Raw genomic sequence first — 17,492 nt, forward strand, 5'->3', positions numbered from 1 at the left:
TTTTGTATTAGTTTTAGTTTTAGTTTAATTTAGTTTTTATGAATGAATCCTTCAGCGTGCTGCGTTCATGTTCCCGTGTGTGTCTGTATATTTCAGCGCTGTATGCAGCGTCTGCTGCATCGCGGCCGGCAGGAGGAGCAGGACGTTCCTCTGGAGTATCTGGAACAGCTGCACCACAAACACGAGGCCTGGCTGCTGCACAGGAGCCTCAGGTACACACACACACACACACACACACACACACACACACACACACACACACACACACACACACAGAGACACAGACACACACACACACACACACACACACAGAGACATAGACACAGACACACACACACACACACACACACGAACACCAACACCTTTGGTTTCAAACCATGTGGAGATGATCTCTGTGGTGCGTTCAGGCTCCGGTATCAGAATCAGACGTCTGTGTTTCAGGTTGGACTTTCAGTATCTGGATGAACTTCCTGTTCTCGTTCTGGACGTCGACGACGACTTCAAGAACGACCGAATCAAACAGGAAGTCATCATCGACAAGGTTCCTGTTTACTTTACTAAAGAGTACACGCAGTACAGAGAGTACACGCAGTACAGAGAGTACACGCAGTACAGAGAGTACACGCAGTACAGAGAGTACACGCAGTACAGAGAGTACACGCCAAGGTTATTATAGTCAACGAAAACTAACAAAATAACAAAAACTAGAATTGAAAAAACATTTTCGTTAACTGAAAAAAAAATAAAAACTAGTTTTTTAAAAACGATAACTAACTGAAACTGTATTTTGTGGTTACAAAACTAACTAAAATTATAGTGAAAATGTCCTTAGTTTTCCTCTTTGTCAACTTTTTTCAGACATAATCCAGAGTTTCTGTTTCTCCATGCTGAGTGTGTGTTAATTGTGTTATTTGTGTGTTAAATTACCGTAATGACTCCATGTTGACTGTAAAGAGAAACTTCTCAGCTGTCAGGAAACATTAGAATTAACCGTTTCGTTATGATGGTAAAAGTGTCGCCGGAGCAACTCTGTAAACTTTGGATGTTGTGTTTTCACTTTGAAAGTCTTTAATTCAACCATCAGATTACTAATCACATTTGTTTTGCGACGGTGCTGAAAATCCAGCAGAATACATGAAGGGAAACACTTAATAACCCTTCTGGTTGATAATAAATGTATTTATTGATCTGCTGGTTTGTGAACAGGAACACATGGTGAATCTGTTTACTGAGACTGGGATGTTTACACAACAACAACATTATAAACACCTGAACTGTAAGAGTTAATAACTTATTGGGGCTGAGATGATAAACCAAAGAAATAAAGGAAACATTTATTATGACCTCTTTGAATCTCACACCAATCATTCCTAAAAAAACTAAAACTAATAAAAACTAAACTAAAACTAACTGAATTTGGAAACAAAAATTCACAACTAATTAAAACTAAAACTGATGAAAAATCAGAAACTATTATAACCTTGGTACATGCAGTACAGTAGCTGTATCCCAAAGTCAAGGATCCTTCCTTGGTAGGCTGCTTCCTTGGTCGGCTCCTTCCTTGGTCGGCTCCTTCCTTGGTAGGCTCCTTCCTTGGTCGGCTCCTTCCTTGGTCGGCTCCTTCCTTGGTAGGCTCCTTCCTTGGTAGGATTCTTCCTTGGTAGGCTCCTTCCTTGGTAGGCTCCTTCCTTGGTAGGATTCTTCCTTGGTAGGCTCCTTCCTTGGTAGGCTCCTTCCTTGGTCGGCTCCTTCCTTGGTAGGCTCCTTCCTTGGTCGGCTCCTTCCTTGGTCGGCTCCTTCCTTGGTAGGCTCCTTCCTTGGTAGGATTCTTCCTTGGTAGGCTCCTTCCTTGGTAGGCTCCTTCCTTGGTAGGATTCTTCCTTGGTAGGCTCCTTCCTTGGTAGGCTCCTTCCTTGGTAGGATTCTTCCTTGGTAGGCTCCTTCCTTGGTAGGCTCCTTCCTTGGTAGGCTCCTTCCTTGGTAGGATTCTTCCTTGGTAGGCTCCTTCCTTGGTAGGCTCCTTCCTTGGTAGGCTCCTTCCTTGGTAGGCTCCTTCCTTGACTGTGAGATACAGCCAGTGAGTCCTGGTTCTAGTCTGATGGTCTGTTTCTTCCTGCAGGTCAGAGAGTTCCTCACCACGCTGTAGATCTCCTCCACCAATCACAGCTGTAGATCTCCTCCACCAATCACAGCTGGAGCTGAGAGCAGCGGCTCGTCTGATTGGACGACCCAGTTACACTTTGTAAATGTTTGTTTTTAATTGAGTCACAGAGTCCAAAAAACTCACCTCACCTCATGTATATTTTATATTTTTATAGATAAGTGTTTACTGTGTGTGTGTGTGTGTGTGTGTGTGTGTGTGTGTGTTTTAACTTGAATTAGATATTTTTACTCGTCCTGAATTGTCGCAACAGTAAACTGTGTGTGTGTGTTTTATAACTTGAATCAGGTGATATTTATCTGTGGGTCTGAATCGTCTCCTGAACTGTAAACTTGACCGTGACGTGTCAGTGAACACATCGTGATGCCTTCAGGGACCACAGGGCCACAGGTTTTCTCTGCTGGAATAAAGAAACTCAGACTCACTGAAATGTTTCGACTCAAACCTTTTGATCTTTTAAAGATTTACATTTTATTTGTTCAGATGTTTTCACACCAAACTCAATTTAAAATGCAGTTGTTTTTTTTTCAGTCGCGTCAACAGACTAAGAACAAATCAGAATCTTCATGTCAGCAAACATTTTCACTAAACGCACTGAACACCGTCCGTATTCTCGACAACGCCCAGAAAAGTACTACGAGCACAATTCTGGTTAGTTTGGAGGCCAAAAAGCATTTGATAGTGTTGGTTATTGTACGAGACACTAAAGAGATTCGGCTTCAATGAAAAGATAATTAACGTATTAAAACTGTAATGAGCCCACAGCTGATATCAGGAACCTGAAGCCTGTCTGGTTGGAGAGGAGCAGCTGTTCAAAACCTGGGGGTCGGGACCCCAATTGGGGTCGCGAGATGATTTCTGGGGGTCACCAAATCATTTTGGAAGTCAGCTCTGTCTCCACTGTGTTAAAGTGTTTGGTCATTTTGTGTCTTTTTTGGCCAATTTGTGTCTTTTTTGGTCCTTTTGTGTCTTTTTTTTGATCATTTTGTGGTCAATTTGTGTCTTTTTTTTGATCATTTTGTGGTCAATTTGTGTCTTTTTTGGTCATTTTGTTTCCTTTGGTCATTTTGTGTCTTTTTTTTTAGTAATTTTGTGTCTGTTTTTAGTCATTTTGTGTTGTTTTTTTGGTGATTTTCTTGTTTTTTTGGGTAATTTTGTGTCTTTTTTTGGTAATTTTGTGTCTTTTTGGTCATTTTGTTTCTTTTTTGGGTAATTTTGTGTCTTTTTTGGTAATTTTGTGTCTTTTTGGTCATTTTGTTTCCTTTTTTTGGTCATTTTGTTTCTTTTTTTGGTGATCTGAACTGTGCGTGTGAGATTGTGTTCAGTGAGCGGGGGTCACGGACAACATGGATGTTAAATTGCGGGTCGCGACTCAAAAAGGTTGAGAACTACTGGAGAGGAGGACAGACAGGTTGTTGTCTGTCTCACTCTCCTTGTTTTGTTTGTCAATAAGGCAGAGGCTGATTCTCTTCAACGTTACATCTCAGAGCAATAATCCAAGAGCATTGAAACATATTTTCTTTGACTGTTTATAAACGATGTGACGTCACTGTTGTTCCGCTGATGTCACATTAACCAGTTGAAGACTGATTTCCTCGTTGGGACAGATGACTTTGGACATGTCAGCCAGCGCTAAGAGACATTTTTAGAGACACTGAGCATCAAAATTCATTACCGTATCACAACAAAAGTTTTTTTTTTGCTTAAATATGCTCAAGGGTAGCTGGTAGCACCAACATGTATTCTATTAAAATATACACATATTTTAATGTAAATGATTCTATCATTACCGTAACATTTAACCATTTTTATCATCAATTTTCATTCAGATTTTGTTTGTTATTCATTGTTAAAAACCATTATGTTTGATTATATTCTGTTAAATTATACATTTTCAAACAAATGTATAGTTATTTTTATAGTTTATTAAATATTTATTGTATATAAGTGTGGGGGAAACCATGACATTTTTATCTGGACGCATTACAGTAATGGATTTATGAATCAAAAATATGTTTAAAAATGTAGAAAATATTATTTTAACACAAAACAATGAATTGTGCCTCATTATGTCTATTTTCATCCATATAAAAGTGAAATATTTAGTTTAATAAAGTATGTCCTTATAATCTTCAGAACTTGGACTGTCTTCATGACAATCAGCCAGAAGATCTGGACTCGACTCAAGTTTTACTGCAGCACGTCAGAAAGCGGCTGAATGTGAAGCCGTGGCTGGAAATCCTCGTTATGGAAAAACTGACAAACCTGTTGAAACTCAAAGAGAACGAGTTTGAAAGAAACTGGGAAAACTGGAACATTTACATGAGACGGCTGCTGACAATGATTGTAGAGTTTAACTTTGTTCAGTTAAAGTTCAACAGTAACAACGAACATCGATTAACATCAACTGACTGAACATCAACATCATGTCAGACACGTCGGAAACATCCTGTCGAGTCACCGTGACCAACTCTGTTTACACAACTCTGTTTACACAACTCTATTTACACAACTCTATTTACACTATACACAACTCTATTTACACTATACACAACTCTATTTACACTACACAACTCTATTTACACTATACACAACTCTATTTACACTATACACAACTCTATTTACACTACACAACTCTATTTACACTATACACAACTCTATTTACTCTACACAACTCTATTTACACTATACACAACTCTATTTACTCTACACAACTCTATTTACACTACACAACTCTATTTACTCTACACAACTCTATTTACACTCTACACAACTCTATTTACTCTACACAACTCTATTTACACTATACACAACTCTATTTACACTACACAACTATATTTACTCTACACAACTCTATTTACACTATACACAACTCTATTTACTCTACACAACTCTATTTACACTACACAACTCTATTTACACTACACAACTCTATTTACACTATACACAACTCTATTTACACTACACAACTCTATTTACACTATACACAACTCTATTTACACTCTACACAACTCTATTTACTCTACACAACTCTATTTACACTACACAACTCTATTTACTCTACACAACTCTATTTACTCTACACAACTCTATTTACACTACACAACTCTATTTACACTCTACACAACTCTATTTACACTACACAACTCTATTTACACTACACAACTCTATTTACTCTACACAACTCTATTTACACTACACAACTCTATTTACACTATACACAACTCTATTTACACTACACAACTCTATTTACACTCTACACAACTCTATTTACACTACACAACTCTATTTACTCTACACAACTCTATTTACACTACACAACTCTATTTACTCTACACAACTCTATTTACACTACACAACTCTATTAACTCTACACAACTCTATTTACACTACACAACTCTATTTACTCTACACAACTCTATTTACTCTACACAACTCTATTTATTCTACACAACTCTATTTACACTATACACAACTCTATTTACTCTACACAACTCTATTTACACTCTACACAACTCTATTTACACTACACAACTCTATTTACACTCTACACAACTCTATTTACTCTACACAACTCTATTTACTCTACACAACTCTATTTACACTATACACAACTCTATTTACTCTACACAACTCTATTTACTCTACACAACTCTATTTACACTACACAACTCTATTTACACTACACAACTCTATTTACACTACACAACTCTTTACTCTACACAACTCTATTTACTCTACACAACTCTATTTACACTACACAACTCTATTTACACTACACAACTCTATTTACTCTACACAACTCTATTTACACTATACACAACTCTATTTACTCTACACAACTCTATTTACACTACACAACTCTATTTACACTACACAACTCTATTTACTCTACACAACTCTATTTACACTATACACAACTCTATTTACACTCTACACAACTCTATTTACTCTACACAACTCTATTTACACTACACAACTCTATTTACACTACACAACTCTTTACTCTACACAACTCTATTTACACTACACAACTCTATTTACACTACACAACTCTTTACTCTACACAACTCTATTTACACTACACAACTCTATTTACTCTACACAACTCTATTTACACTACACAACTCTATTTACACTACACAACTCTTTACTCTACACAACTCTATTTACACTACACAACTCTATTTACTCTACACAACTCTATTTACTCTACACAACTCTATTTACACTCTACACAACTCTATTTACTCTACACAACTCTATTTACACTACACAACTCTATTTACACTCTACGCAACTCTATTTACTCTACACAACTCTATTTACACTCTACACAACTCTATTTACTCTACACAACTCTATTTAAACTACACAACTCTTTACTCTACACAACTCTATTTAAACTACACAACTCTATTTACTCTACACAACTCTATTTACACTACACAACTCTATTTACTCTACACAACTCTATTTACACTACACAACTCTATTTACTCTACACAACTCTATTTACTCTACACAACTCTATTTACACTACACAACTCTATTAACTCTACACAACTCTATTTACACTACACAACTCTATTTACTCTACACAACTCTATTTACACTACACAACTCTATTTACTCTACACAACTCTATTTACACTACACAACTCTATTTACACTACACAACTCTATTTACACTCTACACAACTTTATTTACTCTACACAACTCTATTTACTCTACACAACTCTATTTACACTACACAACTCTATTTACACTACACAACTTTATTTACTCTACACAACTCTATTTACTCTACACAACTCTATTTACACTACACAACTCTATTTACACTCTACACAACTCTATTTACTCTACACAACTCTATTTACTCTACACAACTCTATTTACACTATACAACTCTATTTACACTCTACACAACTTTATTTACTCTACACAACTCTATTTACACTACACAACTCTATTTACTCTACACAACTCTATTTACACTACACAACTCTATTTACTCTACACAACTCTATTTACACTACACAACTCTATTAACTCTACACAACTCTATTTACACTACACAACTCTATTTACTCTACACAACTCTATTTACTCTACACAACTCTATTTACACTACACAACTCTATTTACACTACACAACTTTATTTACTCTACACAACTCTATTTACTCTACACAACTCTATTTACACTACACAACTCTATTTACACTCTACACAACTCTATTTACTCTACACAACTCTATTTACTCTACACAACTCTATTTACACTATACAACTCTATTTACACTCTACACAACTTTATTTACTCTACACAACTCTATTTACACTACACAACTCTATTTACACTCTACACAACTTTATTTACTCTACACAACTCTATTTACACTACACAACTCTATTTACACTCTACACAACTCTATTTACACTACACAACTCTATTTACACTCTACACAACTCTATTTACTCTACACAACTCTATTTACACTATACACAACTCTATTTACTCTACACAACTCTATTTACACTACACAACTCTATTTACACTCTACACAACTCTATTTACACTACACAACTCTATTTACTCTACACAACTCTATTTACACTACACAACTCTATTTACACTATTCATTTTATTTACACTTAGTTTTATTTACACTATTATCTTTATTTACGCTGTTTTCTTTATTCACACTATTAGTTTTATTGATATTATTAGTTTTATTTACACTATTAGTTTTATTTACACTATTAGTTTTATTGATATTATTAGTTTTATTTACACTATTAGTTTTATTTATATCATTAGTTTTATTTACACTATTAGTTTTATTTACACTATTAGTTTTATTTATATCATTAGTTTTATTTACACTATTAGTTTTATTTATATCATTAGTTTTATTTACACTATTAGTTTTATTTATATCATTAGTTTTATTTACACTATTAGTTTTGTGTGCTTGCTTGCAAAAGCACACTAACTACTATTCACCAGGCTTATTAGTGCCACGGCTGAGCAGCGAGGCATCTCTTATTATTGCTCATGTTTATTATTATTAGTGCCACGGCTGAGCAGCGAGGCACTCATCTTCACTGCAAGCAGTGAGGATGAGTGCCTCGTGCGAAGCACGAGGCATCTCTTATTATTGCTCATGTTTATTATTATTTTGTGTGCTTGCTTGCAAAAGCACACTAACTACTCTTCACCGGGCTTATTTTTATTATTATTTTTATTCTTCCGTTTCTTCCGTGTTGTTTTTCGGCCGACTACTCCTCCCAGAGTTTTGGTCGCACATACACAAAAAAGGTATCAAATCGACCGGCTCGCCCATGACAAGTGTGCTATGACTTTTCTAAGGGTTTCGACATACGGTTTTCAAATTATTGGGCAAAAACACGTCAAAAAATCCCCCCAATGTAACCCTATGGAGAGTCTAGAGTGGGGAAGTCATCAAACAGAGTGTAGAGGGAGAGAAAGAATTGTCAAAAAATAAATTTGAAAACTGCGCTCCAGGCCGCAAATTTAACTCTACAGAAATAATTTATACATAGAAACGTAGGAAAATTTGTCCTCTCACTCACAATCCTCTGGTAAAGCTGTCAGAGTTATAGTTTGGGCGCAGGACGCACAGATGCTCAAACAAAATGCACCAACTGCCGCATCGGCTCCCATATTAAAAATGAAGGAAGATTTCTCAAAAAAAAAATTTAACAGTTTTTTAAAATCGCTCTAACAAAGCTATTTTTTCATTTTTCTTAAAAAAAAAACATATGGAGATGTTCAGGAAGAACTCAGGACGCTCAAAGTGAAGTCGGATCAATGATAGGTATTATGGTTTTGCCAAAAATGCTTTCTGTTCGAGGCCAGAAATTTCAGTTTGTCCACCTCTGTCTGCGGAACTTTCTCCAACAGCAGTTAATTTCAGTTGATTGCTCTGCTCTTATTGGTCGGCTCCACCTGGCCACGTGGTTGCTTAGCTACCAAAGCCTCCCCCCTCCCCCCTCCCCTCCTCCAACACAGACATTCTAACTGATAACTGTCAGTTTACTCTAAGTGAACAGACTTCATAAAACATGAGACCTTATAACTTGACCATACATTGTCCAATCTTCCTCAAACTTGTCAAGCATGATGATGGTTCATCACTGACCACTTATACATAACAATATTTCATAAATTCCCGCCCTTTTTGATTAGCCACGCCCCCTTTCATAACCAATGAACCGTTTGTCCTAGAGACTTGTATGAGGTGTCAGTGTACTCAGCAGAAAGTCCCTGTTTAATCCGTGCCCCTTTTGATAAGCCATGAGAGTCACGGTCCAGAGGCAAGCACACAATCAAAATTTCTTTAGGAATTTTCTAGTTATTCTTTATTATAGATTATTCTTCCGTAAAAACTTTGGCGCGTAACTAGTCCCGCAGCTTTGAGAAATCGCGAAAAGTAAAAACGTCAAAAGTTGCGCCCTAATCGGGAATCGTGTGGAATGACTTTTTTTAGCGATCGGCGTGCACGTTTTCGCACAACGTGCACAAACGTGCACTTTTCGGCCCATCCGGAACGCATTGCGCAAACTTTGGGGCCTCACCATTCGCAAACCGTTGCTCGTAAAATTCCGAACCGATTTAGAAAGTTGTAGGGCCTGAATTTAACTCTAGTCCTGTGAAATTTCAAAGCGATTGCACATATAGTTTTCGCACGAAGTGCGAAAACATTTCCATTTTTCCAAACTAATGGGGAGGGCGATTTTCCCATGTGTGTGTATTGCGCGGAATGTTCAGACTCTAGAGCGGTGATGTCATCAAGCAGAGTGGAGAGGGAGAGAAGGAATTGTCAAAAAATAAATTTGAAAACTGCGCTCCAGGCCGCAAATTCCACTCTACAGAAATAATTTATACATAGAAACGGAGGAAAATTTGTCTTCTCACTCACAATCCTCTGGTAAAGCTGTCAGAGTTATAGTTTGGGCGCAGGACACAGAGAAGTGCCACCAAAACGCATCAACTGCCCCATTGAGTCCCATATTAAAAACACGTGAGGATTTTTGAAAAAATCAGATGTAAGAGTTTTTTTAAATCGCTCTAACAAAGCTATTTTTTCATTTTTCTTAAAAAAAAATATATGTAGACGTTCAGGAAGAACTCAGGACGCTCAAAGTGAAGTCAGATTAGTGATAGGTGTTATGGTTTTGCCAAAAATGCTTTCTGTTCGAGGCCAGAATTTTCAGTTTGGCCACCTCTGGCTGCTCACTTTAGCAAAGCATTGTCAGTGACAGTTAGTTTCTGTTGATTGCTCTGCTCTGATTGGTCGACTCCACCTGGCCACGTGGTTGCTTAGCTACCAAAGCTCCCCCCCCCTCCCTCTCCCCTCCTCCAACACAGACATTTTAACTGAAAACAGTTAACTCTTTTAACTTGACCATACATTGTCCAATCTGCCTCAAACTTGTCATACATGATGATGGCTCATCACTGATTGTCTACATAACAATATTTCATAAATTCCCGCCCTTTTTGATTAGCCACGCCCCCTTTCTTAACTAATGAACCGTTTGTCCTAGAAATTTGTATGAGGTGTCAGATTACTCAGCATGGCGTCCCTGTCTAACTGTTGATTGATAACCCCGCCCCTTTTGATAAGCCACGCCCCTTTTACTAACTAGTGAACCGTTTGTCCTACAGACTTGTATGAGGTGTCTGTGAACTCAGGACAGAGTCCCTGTTTGACTGGTGATTGAAGCCACGCCCCCTTTGAGTAGCCACGCCCCTTTTTACTAACTAGAGAACCGTTTGTCCTACAGACTTGTATGAGGTGTCTGTGGACTCAGGACAGAGTCCCTGTTTGACTGGTGATTGAAGCCACGCCCCCTTTGAGTAGCCACGCCCCTTTTTACTAACTCGTGAACCGTTTGTCCTACAGACTTGTATGAGGTGTCTGTGAACTCAGGACAAAGTCCCTGTTTAACTGCTGATTTAAACCACGAGAATCATCCGGCAGTAGTCCCGTGGCACTCCAAAATTTCCCTGGAATTTTGTTTCTAGTTATAGATTATTCTTCCGTAAAAACTTTGGCGCGTAACTAGTCTCACAGCTTTGAGAAATCGCGAAAAGTAAAAACGTCAAAAGTTGCGCCATAATCGGGAATCGTGTGGAATGACTTTTATTAGCGATCGGCGCGCACGTTTTCGCACAACGTGCACAAACGTGCACTTTTTGGCCCATCCGGAACGCATTGCGCAAACTTTGGGGCCTCGCCATTCGCAAACCGTTGCTCGTAAAATTCCGAACCGATTTAGAAAGTTGTAGGGCCTGAATTTAACTCTAGTCCTGTGAAATTTCAGAGCAATTGCACGTATAGTTTTCGCACGAAGTGCGAAAACATTTCCATTTTTCCAAACTAATGGGGAGGGCGATTTTCCCGTGTGTGTATTGCGCGGAATGTTCAGACTCTAGACTGGTGATGTCATCAAGCAGAGTGGAGAGGGAGAGAAGGAATTGTCAAAAAATAAATTTGAAAACTGCGCTCCAGGGCGCAAATTCCACTCTACAGAAATAATTTGTACATAGAAACGTAGGAAAATTTGTGGTCTCACTCACAATCCTCTGGTAAAGCTGTCAGAGTTTTAGTTTGGGCGCAGGACACAGAGAAGTGCCACCAAAACGCAACAACTGCCCCATTGAGTCCCATATTAAAAACACACGAGGATTTTTGAAATAATTAGATTTTACCGTTTTTTTAGATCACTCTAACAAAGCTATTTTTTCATTTTTCTTAAAAAAAAATATATGTAGACGTTCAGGAAGAACTCAGGACGCTCAAAGTGAAGTCGGATCAGTGATAGGTATTATGGTTTTGCCGAAAATGCTTTCTGTTCGAGGCCAGAATTTTCAGTTTGTCCACCTCTGGCTGCTCAGTGTGGCAGAACGGTCTCCACCTTCAGTTAATTTCAGTTGATTGCTCTGCTCTGATTGGTCGACTCCACCTGGCCACGTGGTTGCTTAGCTACCAAAGCCTCCCCCAACCTCCTACTCCCCCCCCCCCCCCTATCTGGACGCATTACAGTAATGGATTTATGAATCAAAAATATGTTTAAAAATGTAGAAAATATTATTTTAACACAAAACAATGAATTGTGCCTCATTATGTCTATTTTCATCCATATAAAAGTGAAATATTTAGTTTAATAAAGTATGTCCTTATAATCTTCAGAACTTGGACTGTCTTCATGACAATCAGCCAGAAGATCTGGACTCGACTCAAGTTTTACTGCAGCACGTCAGAAAGCGGCTGAATGTGAAGCCGTGGCTGGAAATCCTCGTTATGGAAAAACTGACAAACCTGTTGAAACTCAAAGAGAACGAGTTTGAAAGAAACTGGGAAAACTGGAACATTTACATGAGACGGCTGCTGACAATGATTGTAGAGTTTAACTTTGTTCAGTTAAAGTTCAACAGTAACAACGAACATCGATTAACATCAACTGACTGAACATCAACATCATGTCTGACACGACGGAAACATCCTGTCGAGTCACCGTGACCAACTCTGTTTACACAACTCTGTTTACACAACTCTATTTACACAACTCTATTTACACTATACACAACTCTATTTACACTATACACAACTCTATTTACACTACACAACTCTATTTACACTATACACAACTCTATTTACACTATACACAACTCTATTTACACTACACAACTCTATTTACACTATACACAACTCTATTTACTCTACACAACTCTATTTACACTATACACAACTCTATTTACTCTACACAACTCTATTTACACTACACAACTCTATTTACTCTACACAACTCTATTTACACTCTACACAACTCTATTTACTCTACACAACTCTATTTACACTATACACAACTCTATTTACACTACACAACTATATTTACTCTACACAACTCTATTTACACTATACACAACTCTATTTACTCTACACAACTCTATTTACACTACACAACTCTATTTACACTACACAACTCTATTTACACTATACACAACTCTATTTACACTACACAACTCTATTTACACTATACACAACTCTATTTACACTCTACACAACTCTATTTACTCTACACAACTCTATTTACACTACACAACTCTATTTACTCTACACAACTCTATTTACTCTACACAACTCTATTTACACTACACAACTCTATTTACACTCTACACAACTCTATTTACACTACACAACTCTATTTACACTACACAACTCTATTTACTCTACACAACTCTATTTACACTACACAACTCTATTTACACTATACACAACTCTATTTACACTACACAACTCTATTTACACTATACACAACTCTATTTACACTACACAACTCTATTTACACTCTACACAACTCTATTTACACTACACAACTCTATTTACTCTACACAACTCTATTTACACTACACAACTCTATTTACTCTACACAACTCTATTTACACTACACAACTCTATTAACTCTACACAACTCTATTTACACTACACAACTCTATTTACTCTACACAACTCTATTTACTCTACACAACTCTATTTATTCTACACAACTCTATTTACACTATACACAACTCTATTTACTCTACACAACTCTATTTACACTCTACACAACTCTATTTACACTACACAACTCTATTTACACTCTACACAACTCTATTTACTCTACACAACTCTATTTACTCTACACAACTCTATTTACACTATACACAACTCTATTTACTCTACACAACTCTATTTACTCTACACAACTCTATTTACACTACACAACTCTATTTACACTACACAACTCTATTTACACTACACAACTCTTTACTCTACACAACTCTATTTACTCTACACAACTCTATTTACACTACACAACTCTATTTACACTACACAACTCTATTTACTCTACACAACTCTATTTACACTATACACAACTCTATTTACTCTACACAACTCTATTTACACTACACAACTCTATTTACACTACACAACTCTATTTACTCTACACAACTCTATTTACACTATACACAACTCTATTTACACTCTACACAACTCTATTTACTCTACACAACTCTATTTACACTACACAACTCTATTTACACTACACAACTCTTTACTCTACACAACTCTATTTACACTACACAACTCTATTTACACTACACAACTCTTTACTCTACACAACTCTATTTACACTCTACACAACTCTATTTACTCTACACAACTCTATTTACACTACACAACTCTATTTACACTACACAACTCTTTACTCTACACAACTCTATTTACACTACACAACTCTATTTACTCTACACAACTCTATTTACTCTACACAACTCTATTTACACTCTACACAACTCTATTTACTCTACACAACTCTATTTACACTACACAACTCTATTTACACTCTACGCAACTCTATTTACTCTACACAACTCTATTTACACTCTACACAACTCTATTTACTCTACACAACTCTATTTAAACTACACAACTCTTTACTCTACACAACTCTATTTAAACTACACAACTCTATTTACTCTACACAACTCTATTTACACTACACAACTCTATTTACTCTACACAACTCTATTTACACTACACAACTCTATTTACTCTACACAACTCTATTTACTCTACACAACTCTATTTACACTACACAACTCTATTAACTCTACACAACTCTATTTACACTACACAACTCTATTTACTCTACACAACTCTATTTACACTACACAACTCTATTTACTCTACACAACTCTATTTACACTACACAACTCTATTTACACTACACAACTCTATTTACACTCTACACAACTTTATTTACTCTACACAACTCTATTTACTCTACACAACTCTATTTACACTACACAACTCTATTTACACTACACAACTTTATTTACTCTACACAACTCTATTTACTCTACACAACTCTATTTACACTACACAACTCTATTTACACTCTACACAACTCTATTTACTCTACACAACTCTATTTACTCTACACAACTCTATTTACACTATACAACTCTATTTACACTCTACACAACTTTATTTACTCTACACAACTCTATTTACACTACACAACTCTATTTACTCTACACAACTCTATTTACACTACACAACTCTATTTACTCTACACAACTCTATTTACACTACACAACTCTATTAACTCTACACAACTCTATTTACACTACACAACTCTATTTACTCTACACAACTCTATTTACTCTACACAACTCTATTTACACTACACAACTCTATTTACACTACACAACTTTATTTACTCTACACAACTCTATTTACTCTACACAACTCTATTTACACTACACAACTCTATTTACACTCTACACAACTCTATTTACTCTACACAACTCTATTTACTCTACACAACTCTATTTACACTATACAACTCTATTTACACTCTACACAACTTTATTTACTCTACACAACTCTATTTACACTACACAACTCTATTTACACTCTACACAACTTTATTTACTCTACACAACTCTATTTACACTACACAACTCTATTTACACTCTACACAACTCTATTTACACTACACAACTCTATTTACACTCTACACAACTCTATTTACTCTACACAACTCTATTTACACTATACACAACTCTATTTACTCTACACAACTCTATTTACACTACACAACTCTATTTACACTCTACACAACTCTATTTACTCTACACAACTTTATTTAGTCTACACAACTCTATTTACTCTACACAACTCTATTTACACTACACAACTCTATTTACTCTACACAACTCTATTTACACTACACAACTCTATTTACACTATTCATTTTATTTACACTTAGTTTTATTTACACTATTATCTTTATTTACGCTGTTTTCTTTATTCACACTATTAGTTTTATTGATATTATTAGTTTTATTTACACTATTAGTTTTATTTACACTATTAGTTTTATTGATATTATTAGTTTTATTTACACTATTAGTTTTATTTATATCATTAGTTTTATTTACACTATTAGTTTTATTTACACTATTAGTTTTATTTATATCATTAGTTTTATTTACACTATTAGTTTTATTTATATCATTAGTTTTATTTACACTATTAGTTTTATTTATATCATTAGTTTTATTTACACTATTAGTTTTGTGTGCTTGCTTGCAAAAGCACACTAACTACTATTCACCAGGCTTATTAGTGCCACGGCTGAGCAGCGAGGCATCTCTTATTATTGCTCATGTTTATTATTATTATAGATTATTCTTCCGTAAAAACTTTGGCGCGTAACTAGTCTCACAGCTTTGAGAAATCGCGAAAAGTAAAAACGTCAAAAGTTGCGCCCTAATCGGGAATCGTGTGGAATGACTTTTATTAGCGATCGGCGCGCACGTTTTCGCACAACGTGCACAAACGTGCACTTTTTGGCCCATCCGGAACGCATTGCGCAAACTTTGGGGCCTCGCCATTCGCAAACCGTTGCTCGTAAAATTCCGAACCGATTTAGAAAGTTGTAGGGCCTGAATTTAACTCTAGTCCTGTGAAATTTCAGAGCAATTGCACGTATAGTTTTCGCACGAAGTGCGAAAACATTTCCATTTTTCCAAACTAATGGGGAGGGCGATTTTCCCATGTGTGTGTATTGCGCGGAATGTTCAGACTCTAGACTGGTGATGTCATCAAGCAGAGTGGAGAGGGAGAGAAGGAATTGTCAAAAAATAAATTTGAAAACTGCGCTCCAGGGCGCAAATTCCACTCTACAGAAATAATTTGTACATAGAAACGTAGGAAAATTTGTGGTCTCACTCACAATCCTCTGGTAAAGCTGTCAGAGTTTTAGTTTGGGCGCAGGACACAGAGAAGTGCCACCAAAACGCAACAACTGCCCCATTGAGTCCCATATTAAAAACACACGAGGATTTTTGAAATAATTAGATTTTACCGTTTTTTTAGATCACTCTAACAAAGCTATTTTTTCATTTTTCTTAAAAAAAAATATATGTAGACGTTCAGGAAGAACTCAGGACGCTCAAAGTGAAGTCGGATCAGTGATAGGTATTATGGTTTTGCCGAAAATGCTTTCTGTTCGAGGCCAGAATTTTCAGTTTGTCCACCTCTGGCTGCTCAGTGTGGCAGAACGGTCTCCACCTTCAGTTAATTTCAGTTGATTGCTCTGCTCTGATTGGTCGACTCCACCTGGCCACGTGGTTGCTTAGCTACCAAAGCCTCCCCCAACCTCCTACTCCCCCCCCCCCCCCTCCTCCAACACAGACATTCTCACTGAACAGACATGGCGTTCTTTCATTAAACATGAG

General features: G+C 36.6%; 2 protein-coding genes across 2 annotated transcripts in view; one reads left to right on the forward strand and one right to left on the reverse strand.

The window, feature by feature from the left end:
• Positions 1-69, reverse strand: part of LOC131986889 (macrophage colony-stimulating factor 1 receptor 2-like) — an 11,346-nt gene extending 11,277 nt beyond the window's left edge. The window contains exon 1 of the mRNA XM_059352031.1: positions 57-69. Coding sequence (XP_059208014.1) covers positions 57-69 — 13 coding nt within the window. The remainder of the gene's footprint in view (positions 1-56) is intronic.
• Positions 70-98: 29 nt separating this feature from the next.
• Positions 99-2,585, forward strand: LOC131986913 (deoxycytidine kinase 1-like). Its single transcript, XM_059352053.1, has 3 exons — positions 99-212; positions 442-541; positions 2,120-2,585. Exons 1-3 carry the CDS (start codon positions 103-105, stop codon positions 2,144-2,146), a joined length of 237 nt encoding a protein of 78 aa, XP_059208036.1. The 5' UTR covers positions 99-102; the 3' UTR covers positions 2,147-2,585.
• Positions 2,586-17,492: the final 14,907 nt, after the last annotated feature.

The sequence above is a fragment of the Centropristis striata genome, chromosome 15, assembly GCF_030273125.1.
Source record: "Centropristis striata isolate RG_2023a ecotype Rhode Island chromosome 15, C.striata_1.0, whole genome shotgun sequence".
Taxonomy (NCBI): domain Eukaryota; kingdom Metazoa; phylum Chordata; class Actinopteri; order Perciformes; family Serranidae; genus Centropristis; species Centropristis striata.

Bases quoted from the DNA above. Each gene is read 5' to 3' on its own strand.
- LOC131986913 (XM_059352053.1), top strand. From the start codon at position 103: ATGCAGCGTCTGCTGCATCGCGGCCGGCAGGAGGAGCAGGACGTTCCT. The intron at 213-441 runs GTACACACACAC...TCTGTGTTTCAG, and splicing joins CTGCTGCACAGGAGCCTCAG to GTTGGACTTTCAGTATCTGG. The intron at 542-2,119 runs GTTCCTGTTTAC...TTCTTCCTGCAG, and splicing joins AGGAAGTCATCATCGACAAG to GTCAGAGAGTTCCTCACCAC.